The sequence below is a fragment of the Triticum aestivum genome, chromosome 3B (assembly GCF_018294505.1).
Source record: "Triticum aestivum cultivar Chinese Spring chromosome 3B, IWGSC CS RefSeq v2.1, whole genome shotgun sequence".
Taxonomy (NCBI): domain Eukaryota; kingdom Viridiplantae; phylum Streptophyta; class Magnoliopsida; order Poales; family Poaceae; genus Triticum; species Triticum aestivum.
The window spans coordinates 51,278,518-51,296,753 of NC_057801.1; the positions used below are offsets into that span (position 1 = coordinate 51,278,518).

At 45.0% G+C, this 18,236-nt stretch overlaps 1 protein-coding gene across 1 annotated transcript; it reads right to left on the reverse strand.

Moving 5' to 3' along the window:
• Nucleotides 1–5,992: 5,992 nt before the first annotated feature.
• On the reverse strand, nucleotides 5,993–15,485 carry LOC123067272 (protein NRT1/ PTR FAMILY 8.2-like). The gene is made up of 3 exons (XM_044490145.1): nucleotides 15,474–15,485; nucleotides 7,445–7,684; nucleotides 5,993–7,372 (listed from the first exon to the last, which is right to left on the reverse strand). The coding sequence occupies exons 1-3, from the start codon at nucleotides 15,483–15,485 to the stop codon at nucleotides 5,993–5,995; spliced, it is 1,632 nt and encodes a 543-aa protein (XP_044346080.1).
• Nucleotides 15,486–18,236: the final 2,751 nt, after the last annotated feature.

Consider the following 18,236-nt stretch of genomic DNA (forward strand, 5'->3'; position numbering starts at 1 on the left):
ACTTTTTATTCCAGTCAATGTATTTCTTGTGTGTCTCATTGATAGAGTATTTGAGTTGGAGCATGAGTATATTAGTGTCTTAGAATTTGCACATATATTTTTACTACTTATCATTCCTATTTACAAAATATATTTATATCACTTCTGATTCTTTGTACTTATTGTCGTACTTTGTGTGGTACCTCTTGAAGATGGGAAGCTATGAGTAATTGATGACTGAGGTCAGAAGCTGGTGGACAAGGACGAGGAGGTGAGGATCACGTTGACGGGGCACAGCCTCGGGGCGGCGTTGGCCACTTTGAACGCGTTCCACTTTGTTGAGAATGGGCAGTCATGATGTTGGCGGTTGACATCCAATTTGCAGTTCCCTGCAGGATCAAGGCTACGGTGTGAATTATGACTATGTGTCGGATGAGGTCACAATTGTGGCAGGGATGTTGATGGCATGAAGTTGTTTGGTAACAGGACATGATGGTCTAAACTCGGCTACTAGAGATTTGACCTAAAGCACAAGAGGAGTTCCTATCATCAGCGTTAGCTGTAAAGTTGAATGCATATGCTATTGAGCTCTCTTATCCAGAAGATAGCAGATGCTATATTGTACTCTTAGCAGGTAAGTTGTTTTTAACATTTTGTAAAGCGGCTTCCGACATTTCTAAAAAGTAAGGTCATGTAGGCACATGGATCGCTCCTTTTTTGTCATTTTCTACTTAAATTGTATAGTTTTATTGTTGTATCATAATTTTTCATGTCTCCGTAAAGCGCATGTTTTGTTTAAATTAATAGTAAACTGCATCTCAGTATCTTCAAAAGGAAAAATTTCTAGAGATTTGTTCTTTCCTGATGGTAATCATTTCCATACAAACTACTATGGTTTGCTTGTCCTTTTGGTTTTGCTTCGTGTACATTCCTGAACCTCTGTGGAATAATGAATGTTATTGAATTCCTGCTATTTTGTTATGAGTTTCAAGATTTAATTGTTGAATTCCTTTAGGTTAATAGTAAGCTAGAGATGAAACTTTTGGTGGAGATATAGTTTTGATATACAACTTTACTTGATTTTTAATCCATGTGGTAATGCCATTAGCATGCATGATATTTTAGGCATACCATACATTGTTCTCTCACAACAATTGATTAGAGGGTGGAGCTGTCCTTCGAAGAATTGTTAAAGAACTAAAAAGTAGTAACACCATGTCTTGTTCAAGTGCTAAATCAGCATTGCAATGCGCTGATGTATGGCATCCGTCCATATTGATTATTGGAACCTTTGATAATTAGGAGATGCATGCATCACCTATGATAATTAATATATGTCTGGTACAACATTTGTCCATGTGTTGTAATTAATTTGTACAACGAAAGTCACGCAAGTCAATGTGTGTAGCACAATAAAACGGAAGAAGCTTAACTAAGGGATCCATCAACAAGGGTCCCAAGGTGATGTCAGTCGAAGGGGTTAAAAATCCATCAACAAGGGCCCCAATGCAATCAGGAAAAAAAATAGTCCCGTAGCAATGCACAGGCATTCTACTAGTAAAAAGAAAAGAGTGATTTTGATCCCTTCCTAATCCATCTTGCGTTGACGCAGCGACTCCCAGGCCGCCGACACTTCCTCTCATCGTGACTGCGCGTCGATGTTCCTTTTCCCTTTCCTTCGGATCCTAATTTCCGTCCTACTTCTGATCGTCAGCCGCTTGCCGCCGATTACAATTCCCTGGGCCCCCGTCGTATCCCCGCTTTGCTTTCCGTCCATCACTGATTCGACCGTCCGAGGTATATTATATATTCATATAATCATATTGTGATACCCTGGGTTCATAGCCTGCATGGCGGCACTGTTCAACGATTAATGCAATTTGTTTTAGCATTGTGTCTTATCTTGTCCTCCGGAAAACAATATGCATCTGGTAGCGATAAAAGGAAAAGGCAGAAAATACAAGGTACAACAAATATTTTTAGAAGTACAAAGATGAGGAGTTTTCTGCTAGTTTAATAATTGCCAATGGTATTTACAACTCAAATGAGTATAGAGCCATTGTTTTTAGTAAAATGCCGTGCTACGAGGATGAAACAATTTGATAAAAGGGATTGCCAACAAGAAATTCTAGAAGATGAGAAGACCTTCCAAGTTAAATAGTTTTTTTTGGGCTGAAATGGCGATTCACTTCTTTGAAAGATACATTTAATGACACTGCCTAGAAATATATTCAGATTTTAATTGAGCTTAGGCAATCAGAAGTCCCTGAATGATAATAAACTTTAAGAGCGTTGCACAAAATTTGCAGAAACTTTCTCTCTCGATTGTTCATGTGATGTTGAGGTATATGATCTATTTCTGAATTGAAGATTATGAGATACACGCTAATCTTTGCTATGGAGATTTTCGAGCATGTCAACAAAAGTTGATTATTTTCCTAATATCTCCATTGCTTATCATATCTCATTTACTGTGCTTGTGACTATCATAGTGGCGGAAAAAAGCGTTTCAATGTTGAAATTATTGAAGAACTATCTGAGGTCAACAATGGCTCGAGAGAGGTTAAATGATTTGATAACATTATTACATCGAGAGGAAATTATTGAATGAGATTGACATCAACCCCATCATAAGTGACTTTGCATGGAGGAATGTTAGATGAAATCTTCAAGGTAATAATTATAAAATTATTTGATATGCATTTTGGTTTTAGGTGCATTGTTATAGATAATATTTCGTATATCTGTATATTCATTGTTAGGCCCAGTTTGATTGCCAAGATCTAGGGATTAGGGATAGGATTGTAAAACAAATGGGGCTCAAAGATTCTGTGAGAAGCTGGGTAGGGATCGGATTCTGGGAGAATCCCCAGATTCTTGCAAAAGAACTGGACCTTAATATTATGATGTCTCTCTTAGGCGCCCCGAGTTTAATTCTCGCCCCGGGCCCTCAAATTCTTAGGACCGGCCCTGCCTGTAATCTGATGCTCGTTGCTGGCGGTGGTGCGTGTTGGAAGAAATAGATCATGGGTGGCAACTAGCGTGGTGTATCGATTGTAAGCTGGGGAGGTGGGCCATGGTTTGTAGTAAGATTGGTGGTAGTAAAAAAATGATTTGTCGGAGGGTAGGCATTTTTTTATGCGAGCGGGTAGGAGGGTAGACTTAAGCCTGTTGAACCTGTTAAGCATCTCCAACAGGCGCCCAAAAAAGGCTCCGCGCAATAAAAAATCGTTTTTTGGGCGCCGAACAGCTTCAGCAGAAGCTGTAGTGCTAAAAGTTTTTGGGCGCGCGCTGAAAAACTGTATTGCGCGCAGCATATTTTGGGCTCCGGATTGCGCGCTTCACAATTTGCATTGTGTGCTTTTTGGGGCGCGTTTTTGGCCGTCTGCTTAAGCAATGTTGGTCCCGGCGCATTAAAAGTGCTACAGTGGCGCGCTATAACTTTTATTGTGCGCGCAATTTTTATGCGGCCGTTGGAGATGCTCTTAACATCTGAGACCTGTTAAGAAGCCCTTTGTCACCGGCCATGTTTGGGTGACGAGAATAAACCTGTCGTGGTGTTTTTCAACTCTCATCTCAATACCAAACTAAATCTTTCAAAAGGAATAGAGTCAACAACCAGTCGGCCTTCATTAGAGGACGATATATCCTGGATGGGGTTTTGGTCCTTCATGAGGTCCTTCATGAGGTCCGGGCCAAACACCTTAAGGCGGTATTTCTGAAGATCGATTTTCACAAAGCATATGACACGGTCAGCTGGACCTTTCTCAGAGAGGTCCTTCTTCGGAAGGGCTTTGATGACCGCTGGATCACCAGAGTCATGCAAATGGTCTCTTGTGGTCGCACGGCGGTTAACATCAACGGCGAGATTGGTCCCTTCTTCCCGATCCTCTGTGGGGTTCGCCAGGGCGATCCCTTCTCCCCGTTCCTCTTCAATATGGTGGTTGACGCCCTGGCTGCCATTCTTGATAAGGCCAAGGCTGCTGGTCACATTCGTGGGATTACCCCCCATCTCTCGGGGGGCTCCGGGATTTCCATCCTGCAGTATGCCGACGACACGATCATCATGGTCGTAGGCTCGGAGACGGACATCGCCAACCTCAAGTTCCTCCTTCTTTGCTTCCAACAAATGTCGGGCCTCAAGATCAACTTTGATAAGAGCGACGTCATGGTAATGGGATATTCCCCCTCTGAGTCTCTGGCTATCGCCAATCGGCTGAATTGCCGCCTGAGCGCTTTCCCCACCTCCTACTTGGGGACCCCTATTAGCGACTCGCGCCTTTCTGCCGCGGACTTGAGGCCTGCTATATCTAAGCTCCAGTCCCGTTGCGAGCCCTGGCAGGGGAGATGGCTTTCCAAGGCCGCCCGCACTATTCTTATCAACTCTTCTCTCTCTAGCCTGCTGCTGTTCCTTATGAGCTTCTATAGCCTCCATGAGTCCCTTCATAAGGAGATCGCCAAGATCCAGTCTCGCTTCTACTGGGCTGGCGAGCATGATAAGCAGAAGTACCACATGGTCAGCTGGCCTGACATCTGCAAGCCCCGTGAGCAGGGCGGCCTGGGCATCATGTGCTCCAAGCGAATGAACATCGCTCTCCTCTCCCGTTGGCTCTGGCGCATCGCCCAGGGCCATGGTGGCCTCTGGTTGGACATCATCCGGACTAAATACCTTCGGGGTCAACCCCTTGCCTTCTGCCAGAGATCGGGCGGCTCCCAGTTCTGGCAGTCCATTGTTCAGCTTCTCCCGGTGCTGCGCATTGGGACCTCCATCTTGGTGGGCTCTGGCCTCTCGACTCTCTTCTGGTATGACCGTTGGGCTGGTGACTCCCTCTTCGCGGCCCGCTTCCCCGCCCTCTTCTCTATTGCAGTTAACCACATGATATCGGTCAATAGGGCCCTTCTTGATCTGGGGCGCCTTGCCTTCCGCCGTCCGTTTGGGCCGGCGGAATCCGCCGCCTGGCGTGAGTTGCTTGATTGCGTCGCGTTGCACGAGCCGCTTGTGGATGATAGGCTAGACTGTACCAGGTGGAGGCTCGAGCCGTCGGGCTTGTTCACCACCCGGTCGCTCTATTCGGCCATCGCCCCTTCCTCCGCACCCCTCCCCCTATCGATGGTCTGGACCGTTCGGGTGCCTCTGAAGATTCACATTTTCATGTGGCAATGGATCCGTGGTAGGCTTCCGTCTGGTGTGGAGGTCCGGAAGCGCAATGGCCCCGACACCGGTATCTGCCCTCTCTGTGGCGTCCCGGAGGACTCGAACCACATCTTCTTCTCCTGCATCTCCGCTCAATTTCTTTGGAGCTTCTTTCACGAGGTGGTCGGTGGGAGCTGGTGCCACACTAACTTTCCGGACCTTTTTGCTGAACTCCAACTGTCCCCCGTGTCCATTCGCCACATTAGGTGGCTGGAAGTTGGGGTGCTTGCTTGGACGTTGTGGACCGTTCACAATAAACTTGTGATCCAGCGCGCTCCCCTTCGTTGCCCTACTGACGCTCTCTACAAATTCTCGGGTTTCTTGCAGCTTTGGCGGCCGCTTAGTCGCCCCACGGACCGCGACGCCATCTCCGCCTTCATCGCCGACATTCGATCGATGGCCGTCCGCCTCTCTCCGCCGCCGCCGCCGCCACCGCCGGAGCCCGATTAGCCACCCTATGTCGGGTGCGTTGTGTTGTTGTTGTTTTCTTCTTTTTAGGGCTTGTTGAGCTGTGCCCTCAGCAGAACCTTTGTACTTTTCCGTGAGACTCGTGTGTGTGAGTGTGGACCTACGTGGTATGTATGCTCTGTGGCGGTTGCTTTATTTATAAAGCGGGGCGAAAGACTTTTTCGGTAATAGAGTCAACAAACATCATTTAAATAAACAAATGATGCTCCTCCGATTCATATTAATTGTCACTGGTTTTGTACAACTTGATGGGAGGGAGTACCATTTTCTCCCCTAATGCTCTGTAGTACCGATTCTTGTTTCCAGCAATCTGTTCTGTTTCCTGATTCTGAACACGCACATTCATGTCGATCACTCACCTCCTTCATTGGCGCTCTTCTTGTAAGTGTACCAGTTGGCGATGGGCAGATAGATAGCAAAGTTAACGACGCTGAGCACGGTCATCAGCCAGAAGAAATAGTCGAGGCGGCCGACGTTGAGGTTCTTGTCGGGGATCCACCCTTCCTTACCACCCCTCGTCGTCACCTTGGCCACCACCGTCACCAGCAGCGTGATCACGTAGTTCCCGAGCGCCACCGTTGTCAGCGACAGCGCCGTGCACATGCTCTTCATGGCGTCGGGGGCCTGGTCGTAGAAGAACTCGAGCTGCCCCACGAAAACGAACACCTCGGCAGCGCCGACGATGAAGTACTGCGGCACCTGCCAGAAGATGGAGATGGGCACTACGTCGTGCTCCCCGTACAGCCCGTGCCGAGCGATGACGCGGAGGCGGACGAGCTCGAGTACACCGGCGGCGACCATGGAGAACATGGAGACGACGAGGCCGATGCCCATTCGCTGGAGCTGGGTGAAGCCGCGCGGGTGACCGGTGACGGAGCGGACGGCCGGGACGAGGAGGCGGTCGTAGACGGGCACCCAGGCGATGACGCTGAGGGTGTCGAAGATGGTGAGCGAGGCGGAGGGGATGGAGAAGTGCGGCCCCATGGAGGCTTCCAGGGTGTTGCCCTGCAGCACGAACATGGTGGTCGACTGCCCGTACACCGTCGCGAACACGATGCCGCTCGCCCAGACGGGCAGCAGCCGAACCACGCTCTTGAGTTCCTCCACCTGCGTCACCGTGCACAGCCGCCACGCGGATGACTCGCTTGCCGCCCTGTCCGCCGGCGTCTCCACTGCCGCCTTGTCGAGGAACCTGAACTGCTCGGTGTGCTCCATCTTGCCGTGCTCCCTGTCCGGCCTCTCGTACAGCGCCGAGACGTCGACGGGGACCGCGACGCTCCACTTGCGCGTGGCCGCGACGAGCACCTGCGCTATGCGGGTGAGCGGGCTGCCGCGGGCGCGCTGGTGGCGGTAGAGCGGCGTGCCAACGAAGAAGCTGCCGACGGCGATGAGCATGACGACCGCGGGGATGCCGAAGCCCCAGCCCCAGCCGAAGCGTTCCTGCACGTACACCAGCACCGACGATGCCACCAGCGCGCCGATGTTGATGGAGAAGTAGAACCAGTTGAAGAAGGAGCTCTTGCTCCGGCGCTCGCCGTCGTCGTGCTCGTCGAACTGGTCCGCCCCGAATGAGGACACGCAGGGCTTGATCCCGCCCGTGCCAAGCGCGACCAGGTACAGACCCACGAAGACCGCCGCCGTCTGCCCCGCCATCGGGTCGCGCACTCCCTTCGCCGCGCACGTCGGCACCAGCCCTTTCACGGACGCCGCCATCGTCAGAAGCCCCAGCCCCTAAAATCATCCGTGGTCACAAAGAAAGAAATCAAAGAAGAAGAGAACACGACGGCCGATCGATGGTCTTACGATGATGTAGATGGTGACGAAGGAGGCGATGGTCCGGAAGCGGCCGAGGTAGGCGTCGGCGAGGAAGGCGCCGATGAGGGTGGTGGCGTAGCAGGTGCCGCCCCAGTTGGTGACGCTGTTGGCGGCGGCGGTGTAGGTCATGCCCATTTTGTCCGTCATGAAGTTGACGAGGTTGGTGCTCATGCCGTAGTAGGCCAGCCGCTCGCAGCACTCGTTCGCTGCATGCAACCGATCAAACACCTTGACGCCACGAACACCAGCAAGAACAACACGAGCATTTCAGAAATGGAGGTTCAAGTCACATGGCACACGAGCATTTCAGACAACTCCACTATACTTGCGCCTTCCTATTATTGGCATGCCCTAGCTGTTGGCAGTGGCACTCGGTTTTCTCAACGAGGTAATGCCTATCTCATAAGGTGAAATATGCCCTTTCATGACCACGTCGTTTAGTCGTACTCATCAGAGTGAGCCGGCACATGAGAACCTTCCCATGCTCAGATTAGCAGGTGAAATGCGGTGGATGCTATTTTCAGGGAGAGCAATGCTAGACTCACGGGGAGGTTTTTTTTATAGACTTCATGGAGTAGCAAACGTGAAGGATTAGGATTGGATTTAGGGGCGGGAAGGGGCCCACCGCCTGAAAGTAGGGGGTCCTGTTTTAGCCCCGTAAAGGCCCATGAATGTAGCATTTTTGTTTCACGGACATATGGTGGTTGTTTCACCAACTAAGATTGTGTTTGGCGGCAAAGTATTGCAAAAACTACACTATTGAAAAATTATAGTATTTTAGCCTAAAGGTACTAGATACCACAGTTTTGTCATATCAAAGTATTTTATAGTATTGAGGATACTGTGACCACGGCATGACCAACTAAACACCTTAATTTTCTAAGAGAGCGGATTTGGGGCGGGACACGCAAGTCCCCGCGTGCTTTTATTTCTGGCTTCTAATTTTTAAAATATTTGTATCTTTTAGATGAACAATCCAAATTAAGATATGTTTTCATATACGTGTTTCTTGTGACGAGGGCTTTCAAATAAGCTTTATTTTAAATATGTTTTGACAAATCTTTAAAATAGATGTTAAGTTTTAGCTCTTGAAACGTAGTACGAGCGACCGATAAAATCATGATTTTTGTGTCTACAAACGACAAAAAATGTTTTCAAAATTTATCTACGAAACTTGGTAAGAGCGAGCGAGAAAATCGTGAGTTTTAGATAAAAAGTCATAGGTTTCAGTGACTGAAACTTAAAATTTAATGTGCCCTCGTGCGGAATTCAACTACTTCGCGAATTGTGAGGCAATCGAGGTGCCGCCCAAGGCCTGGGCAGGTGCGTTCCCCTGTGAATTTCCACATTTTCGAGTCCAAAATGTTGTTGCTTCTCAGTTTAAAAGAATGTTTGTTGTTCCTAAGAAAAGGAGCGCCTATTCAACAGCCGGAAATAAAAAAGAAACGTTTTTAGTTGATGTTGTGTGGGCCGTTGGATATGCATCCAATAGCTGCCTAACTTCTTCAATCTCCCAAGTCTCAACCCCCATGTTCATGTTCATCTTCTTCACCAGCCCGCTTCCCCCTATTCTATAGGGTCAGCGACGATCCCGCACACCTGACCCGAGTAGTCTCGCATTTAAGGTGGTGCTCTTCTCCCTAAAGAAATTAACTAACTCTTCGACAATTTTCAGTTGTCCAATGATTAAAAAAGAGAAATGTCTAAAATAAACCTTTTATTAATACTCTTAATGTCCAAGTCAAACACCAACCTCTAAATCTCAGAATTAACATCCTATTCTCTCTAATCCTTATCTATCCCGGTCCTTTTTCGCTAGACACTCATTTGTGGATGGAAGATGTCTCACGTTGCAACGAGGAATGGCAAATCACTCTAGCTAGTCCGACTACGGGCTCTATCGTGTCGGCCCATAAACCCCACCACCAAACAAGGGTTTAGTGGAAAAAGTGTCGGTATAGACCCGGATTAGGAAAGGGACGGGGTGCTAGTTTCATGGATTTTGAGTTCAGGGTTCGATTTGGACTTGGAGTTGAGGGTACAAGTTTGGTACGACCACATGATACACACATTTTCTGAGCTGACGCTGCGGTGTACGTCAATGCAAGGTGTAAGTGTGCATACGTCTGCTGCCATGCTATAGCAGAGGGCGCTGATAAGTGCGACACGTCAGGTACGAGCACATGACAACATCGAACGCTTTTGATGACAAGTTTAGTTACATGAGGAAGACAACTTTAATTGACAAGCATGACAACTTTCGTGCTTCAGTTTATTTTTGATAGAAACTTGCCTTGTGTCATTGGAGTTTGCCATCCTCGTGTGTCTGGAATTGCCGTCAAAAAATATAAGGCTGGAGTGCCACGTTTCTGACGTGTGATGTTAAGGGACGTGCCACTGCCAGCTGGTTTGCTGGCCGAGTGACGTACTACGTGTGTGCATGCACGCATATGGACAGAGATGATAAAGTACGCCCCGGCGTGCATGATTAACTCGTAGGGCGTAGGCCCGCTATCACTAGTAACCGTCCCGTCCGGCTCCGGCGGTAATGAATTTGGGGGCATCACACTCACCGGTCCGGTCGATGAACAAACCTACAAATACGTACTGCAATGTGCAATAGCTAGCTAGGATCATCATCGTCCAGAACCAAGAACAAGCTAGGCGCAACATTCATTCAGTTGACTTGTTGTATGCGTGTTTCGTCAGAGTACCAAACAAATCGAGACGAACACACGAATTCAGGTCGTCCATTCAGATTCAGAGATGCATAGATTGATTCATCGTGGAGGGCCGGCCGGGAGCGAAGACGTACCTTGGCTAGATCGGTGTCGACGAGCGTTGTCGGCGGCGGCGCCGCCCGGCCAGGGAATCCGACGCAAGGGGTGGTCTCTGCCTCTGCTCCGAGCTCCGTAGGTCCGTCGGTCGCCCGGTGTATCTGGCTGCCAGTTTTTGTTTTTTGTTTTGGTTTGGTTTGACCCGCCCTGTATTTATGGTTCTGGCTGCAACTCGTGCATGGAGATATTAACACATGAAATCTGCAATCTGAATACACTGTTTAACTTCAAATGAACATTTGCGAGCTTTATCTGCTACACCAAACCAACTGTCACGGCTACAAAATAAAAATCTTGACAACCTATCAGCACCGGTTCTTTAACAAATATCACTGTCTTCACATAGCGTAGTTTAATCTTTACCTAATAATAGCAAAAGTGCCTCTGCGTTGAAACGGGTGAACAACAAAAAAAACAAGAAAATTTATAGACCCAAAATAAAATAATTCGAGTTCAGGCAAATTGCACCAATATGTCATCAGTTTTACAGATTGATAATTAAGAATAAATGATGCAAGAGAGCAAAGAAAATGAGACATCAAATTTATGACAAAAAAGAAATAGATCAAAGATTTTTAATGATGTCGGTAGTCAATCCCCCTAGGGGGGTGTGCGTTGTCAACGGGAGACACACAAAATACATGCTAGCCAAATAAGTATGACTTAATATCCAGACATATGAGTGTTTTCTATTTTAACACGGTGGCTCACCATGTTGCCACATATCTTCCTTCTCACTCTCGTTGATGATGGACACAATGTCCACGTGATCGTAATGCATTCGACATGGTAAATCCCTAGGCAATGAGCTTGTCACTGCACGAAACACTTGCCATTGTCTCGCGCAAGGGAATATTTAAACCTTTAAAAACAAATCTCATCGACCACGAACTACTCTCAATGCCTAGACATATAAAGACTTCCCAAAAACTAATCAAATCCTAGACATAAAATACTTCTGAATCGGCGAACAGTTTTTTGAATCGACAAACATCTTTTTGAAATTAGGACATCTTTAAAAAATCACGAACATTTGTTTTGTTTAGAGAAACATTTATTGAAATGCATGAATAGTTTTTGAATTCATGAATATTTTTTGACTTAGCTAACATTTTTTGAATTGATGACTTTTTTAAATTGGGGGCCGAATTTTGAATTTCGCAAAAGACATATAATTTTTTTAATATTTTCTAAAAAAATCATGGACATTTTTTTCCAGATTCACAAATATGTTTTGAATACACAATCATTTTTTTTCAAAATCATGAACATGATTGTACTTCCTGACATGTTTTTCCAGATTGTGATTTCTCATAATTTGCGAACAGTTTAGTAAAATCACCAATATTTTTTGAAACAGTGAAAATTTTATTATTTCCTGAATTTTTTTTGAATTCACTCACATTTTATAATTTCTCTAAAAGTATATAACTGAAAACTTTTTATAATTTGGAATTGTCAAATAAGTTTAAATAAGGAAAAACTAAAACAGAAATGAGAAAAGAAAAGAAAAGACAAAATGAAAAAAAAAACAGGAGCGTCACAGCAGGTAGGCCGGCCCATGAAGGCGTAAGGGGGTGTGGAGGAGGTGCCTAAGAAAAAAGGAGGCAGGGCACTACCAGGATTCAAACCCTAGTCTGCTGTGTAGAAGCAACAACCTCTAGCCAACACAATGGTAGCGTGTCTACGTCATAAATAGGGCATCGCAGATATAAAACCACTAAGCACGGCGGCACCTTTGAAAATAAAAACCGAATCGTTTTCTTAACTTACGGATGGCATAGCGGGTAATTTGTAGCTAATTCGGGGGCAATTATTTGGACGGACGACCAGAAACACTATTTGCTTTATTATTAGGGTAGATAAAGCAAATTGGGTTTCTTTCGTCCGTCATGGCATTTTTCAAAAAGTCCCTCTATTTCAGAGAATTCAACCCGCAGTCCTGTTTTAAGTTAAAACGAATCGTTTTTTCTTATTTTACACAAAAGTCCCTGTGTTTTGTTGAAATCAACCCGCAGTCCGGATTTAAGTCACCCGAACCGTTATTTTACATTTTTCGAAACCCCCCCTGATGTTTTAGGTAATTCATCCGCGGATCATATTTAAGTCAAACAATGTTTTTCTAAATCATCCATATCTTTTAAACCGTAACTCCGATTTGAACATGTTATATATGAAATTTGATTAGAAAAATATGTAGAATATGAATATGATATTATTTTCATATGTTAAGTATTTTTAAATATTATTTTATAATATATTTAAGTCAAACAAATGATTTTCTAGATTATCCGTATCTTTTAAACCATAACTTTGATTTTAACATATTATATATGAAATTTTATTAGAAAAATATGTGGAATCTAAATATGATGTTAATTTTACCTGTTAAATATTTTTAAAAATATCGTTTCGGGAGCAAACTTATAATTTATAGCGTAAGATTCGTTTTTCTTTCGTACCGGCGGCGACCCGTATTGCAAATAAACACCCCACTATAACAATATAGGGAAAAGAAAACATCGATAACTACACGTGCATACCTCTGAAAAATGTCGCAGGGGAAAACAGCAGATTTCTCATCGCGCGCGCGCGCGCGCGCGAGAGAGAGAGAGAGAGAGAGAGAGAGAGAGAGAGAGAGAGAGAGAGAGAGAGAGAGAGAGAGAGAGAGAGAGAGAGAGACACCTTAGGATTAAACATATTCAAACACGTTTTTTTTGTGTGTACACCGAGGCCATCGCCGGCGAGGGTGAGAAGGAGGATAAGCGGCAACATAAATATGATGCCTCGCAAAAATAAAGGAGATGGACCTATTGTGGTCTTGAGTGATGGTTGTTGGGTTAAGAGTGTGTGTTATGTTTTCTCTCCCATTGCAACACACGGGCTCTTTTGCTAGTGAGGACAATACTATAACATATCAAATGCACATTGAGGGAAATATATTATTCCTCCCGTCTAGATACCACGCAACCACTACTGAAATAATCGTTGTTACCAAGTTCTTTCATGTTTGCCGAGTATCGAAACACGGGATCGTGGCAAAACCTATGTAAGCTAGCTGAGTACGACTCTCGGCAGACAGCAGGACACGACAGATGCTATACGTTACCTAATTCCCGTCTGGATGTACTCGGCGAACATGAAACAACTCGGCTTATGAAGTGTATGCCGAGGTTCCCCCCACGGCACCCGGTAAAGAGGTGGCATGTGGCACGACCGATTGCAGTTGACGGCTCCATAAACTTGGAACCTGGTTGCAAGTTGAGTGGCAACAAACTATATATATTCTTCTCCATAAACTTGTCACCATTTGTGTTTGTTTTAGTGCTTTTACAATTTATCTAGTGTATGTTTCTTTTACATGAAATAACCCAAGGGTTTTATCATGGAAGGCAAGGAAGATATGGGATGCCGCCTGAAGAAATCCATTTATGGATTAAGACAAGCCTCTAGACTGTGGTATCTAAAGTTTAATGAAACAATTAAAAGTTTTGGATTTAAAGAGAATATTGAGAACAACTGCATTTATGTAAAGTTTAAAAATGGGAATATATTTTTCTAACCTTGTATGTGGATGATATCTTGCTTGCTAGCAGTGATGTTAGTCTGCTGCAAGAAACAAAGAAGTTCTTGTCGTCAAACTTTGATATAACAGATCTTGGTGAAGCATCGTATGTTTTGGGCATATAAATTCACCGAGACAGGAAAACTGGAGTTTTAGGACTATCGCAAAAGGCATGTTTAAAAAAGGTTCTTAAAAAGTATAATATGTGTGCGAGTAAAGCCACACCTGCTCTCCCATAGTCAAGGGAGACAGTTTTGGAAAATTCCAATGTCCCAAGAACCAGTACGAGATTGATCAAATGAAAGCAGTACCATATGCTTCTGCTGTTGGAAGTTTACAGTATGCACAAGTGTGCACTCGCCCTGACTTAGCTTTTATCACTGGGGTACTTGGTAGATATCAAGACAATCCAGGCATAGAGCATTGGAAGATGGTAAAGAAAGCATTGCATTATGCGCAAGGCACGAAGGACCTCATGTTAACATAAAGGAGATCTGAATCCCTAGAGATAAGAGGGTATTCAGATGCAGATTTTGCGGGAGAAAGAGATGAAAATCCATGTCTGGATACGTGTTCACTCTCGTTGGAGGGGCTATTTCGTGGAGAAGCTCCAAACAGTCAATAGTTTCATCGTCCACAATGTATGCAGAATTTATAGCGTGTTATGAGGCCACGGGGCAGGTAATATGGTTAAAGAAATTTATACCTGACAACCAGCCCGTAGTATGCTATGCTCACAACAACAAGTCGAGTAATGTTGCCAAAACAATAGAGATAAGGGATTATGTTGTAAAAGATAAAATCCAGGATCATGCTATAAGTCTCAAGCATATAAGGACGAAGGATATGCTTGCGGATCCGCTCACGAAAGGCTTGCCACCGGCTTGAGGTCCTCGGGCCAAGCTGAAGGTAGACCACCTTTACATCATTACCCTAGATGATCCAAGGATTTTAACAGTGCCATGTGGCACGACCGACTACAGTTGACAGCTCCATAAACTTGGCACCTGGTTTCAGGTTGAGTGGTAACAAACTATATATATTCTTCTCCCTAAATTTGTAACCATTTGTGTTTATTTTAGTGCTTTTACTATTTATCTAGTGTATGTTTATTTTGCATTTTTTGCATAGATTGTCCCATGCAACACTAGGCTGGAGTGTGTCTTAGGTTCACTTACAACATTGAGCTGCAGAAAGGACCGACAAGGACTTGTATGGGAGGCAAAGGATGGGCCCCGTTCATTATGCAGAATGGTCTAACCAGCGGAGAAATGATGTGTTTTTGCTTGACAAGACCATTTTTCACGATGCAGTTTCTCTATGTCGATGAGTCGGTCAGGATGACCCATTTCATTCTTACGTCTTCAACAAAAGAATCAAGCTCGACAATGATGAGACTGGCCGCTTCCTTGACATGCTACTGCCCAAAATATCCACATCAGAGTGCCATTTGTGACTCACCTGATAAACACAAATCTTATCACCAAACACGTGATGGTATTTTATTTAAAGTATCTATAATCTTTTCTGTCCAAGTGTGATGGTCTCACGTAAGTGCTCTTTTTGATTTTCATCCATGACGACATCCCTAGAGATTACCTAGGAATATAGCTACCAGCACTCCCATCTCGGTTAAGGAAGGCTTTGCTGCACTACAGCTTGGAGTAGGGGTGCCAGTACCGCTGCTTACAAGACGGACACAGACGGCCGCATTGTCTTCAACAAGGAGGGGTCGAAGGATTTCCTCGTGGGGAAAATCTACAAGTTAGACATGTTGTGCTAATTACTAGGAACACTGCCCACAACGACATGAATATGTTGGTTGTCATTGACATCATCTAGAAGTAATCTCCAACTACTTGAGGTCAATAATGCTACTATATATATGTGACTTAATTTGAGGGTTCATATCTAGGTCCTGCACACTGAACCAAGAGGGAGGGCCCGGCGCCAGGGGCTACTAGGAAGCCGCCAGCGTGTGGTGCTGCTATTTAAATCCACAGAAATTCACGGGAGCCCAAAAAATCATGGGACCTAGCGCGGCGGCGTCACATGGCCCTGGAGATGATTAGTAGTCTGGGATCACTAGTAAATGTGCACGTGCAGTGCACGTTTTGACTAATATAAATGATACCTTGGCAAATTTATAAACTATATTGAATATTGTACAGTTTCCCCATAACTTCAAATATTGTGTCAACTAAAACTGATTTTCACCCATTGTTTAGATCATATATAGTATTTGTAAAAAATTTGCTGATCACATAAACAATTATAGGTATACTCATTCATTTCATAATGCAATACAACTTGTGTTAAAGGACAAAAACCGAAAAATCTTGCTCATAAAAAGATAATCCGGAAAACTTGTTGAAGATTCACAAAATCAAGACAACGAATGAATGAATAGGTCCTCTAATTTAGGCTCCAGGCAATGTGGAGGTAGCTCCAGTAATACTTGTTCATCCAACTCTTCTCATTTGTCTTCTTAACTGGCTAAGAAGTGTACTCAACCACATTAGATGCCACTATCCTGTCATTTGCATCATCACCACGACAACCAGCACCAAAACCTTTACGCTCTCCTTCATCCTTTCGTCACCGTCAAGAACCTGTACCCTGTCCAACCATGCCACGCACTGCACTTGGCATGCAATGGCAGTAGCAGACCTTCGACAGTTTTCAGTTCATGTGCAATTTCCGCATTGGTTTCCTTCGACAATTTTCAGAAGAAAATGTACCATAAACTGGCAGTAGCAGACCTTTGAAAGTAGTTGCTGAAAGAAGTACCTGCTTGTTGACAAGAACAAGCATACACGTTTAATGATTAGATAGATCATTAGAGAATAAATAAATAGAAGCACCTCCGATTAAATTTATTTTCAATGTAAGTGTTGTACATCAGCCACACAGGCTGCAAAGTAACCATTTTTTACATCAGTGGTGTATAAAGTGCAATGATGTTACTTTTCAATGTAAGTGTTGTACATCAGCCACACGGGCTGCAAAGTAACCAAAGTAACCAAAGCAGTGTCAACCATTTTTTTTTTAAATTGCAATGATGTATAAAGTGGAAACAATATAGCAATTTATTACATCACTAATAACATGGAAAGAGAGGTATTTAAACTGGCAATGAGATCAAATATAAATTTGAAAGTCGTACGTGTTAGGAAATTTTACTTTGTTACATCTACTTACTTTTATCTGATTCCTTTTATTGTAAGGTAACAGTGCTGCAAATTTAGCATGTACATGTGTAGGGGCAAGCTTGAAAACCAATATACTGCAGCTTCAAAATATTTATGTGAAATATATGATTCAGAAATTAGAACACATGCCATGTTCTCTAGTCAATATTATGCCTTTAAATTTTAGTCAAGCAACCACCATTCCAATTGTTATGCAGAGAAAAATCTTATGCATAATGCTTATCATTCTGAAATGTTGGTAGTCCAAGAACACGGCATGAAACATGGGTAAGTGCGAGACCAAAAATCCGTATTTATAATTGAATTAGAGAGATGTTAGTGCACTGTATCAGTCTCCTCTTTGATTTATTCCCTGCTTTTTATCTTGCAGGTCGTGCTCCTGCTGGGATGTTCTTCCCCTGCTCCAGGATGTTCTTCCCCTGCTTTTTATTCCCGCGGCGGTGCTGGCGGGCCCGTTGGCGATCATGAAGTGGAATCGGAGGATAGAGGGGATGGGCAGCGCATGCGCGATGCGGCTCGTCTGCACCTTGCTGTACACGTACGTACCTGCTAGGGTAGTAGAGGAGCAGCGGCGGGGTCTGCGGCCTGGTCTCGCGTCCGTCAGAAGATCGGCGGGGGCCGCGGCCTACGTGGGGCAGCAGAGGAGCGGTGGGGCGGGAGATAGGGGCATGGATGTGCAAGGAAGGTGGATGTGAGTCGCCGAGGACCTTGTGTGGCGGGGGTTGCCGGCGTGTGCGCGGTTGATAGGCATCGATGGGCTGTCCCGAGGGAAGAACATGGCAGGGAGCTGTTACGGTCGTGGGCTGGCGAGGGTCAGCGTTGCGGGCACCGGCGATGGCGGCAGTGCGGGCGCCGGCGATTGCAGGGATGGGATGAGCGGTGAGTTATGTGGGGCGATTGGACTGAGAGGCGCGATCGGAGAGTTTTCATCCGCCTATTGTAATAGCTAAGTGCACCAATGGAATCTCATTAGATTAATCTGGTATGTTAGATTAGCTAATCAAACGATGATAATTAACCGTGTACACTAAACAGGGTGGTTATAGGAAAGAAAATGTTCTCTTGTTTAATAGTAGTATAGATGCATGTTGCCTAGAGCAAAATAGTCAGAGGGCGCACAAACTCCTTCAATTTGGCCCACATCTGACTAGGTCGAACCCGCAACA

Bases quoted from the DNA above. Each gene is read 5' to 3' on its own strand.
- LOC123067272 (XM_044490145.1), bottom strand. The intron at 7,373-7,444 runs GTAAGACCATCG...GGATGATTTTAG, and splicing joins TCGTCACCATCTACATCATC to GGGCTGGGGCTTCTGACGAT.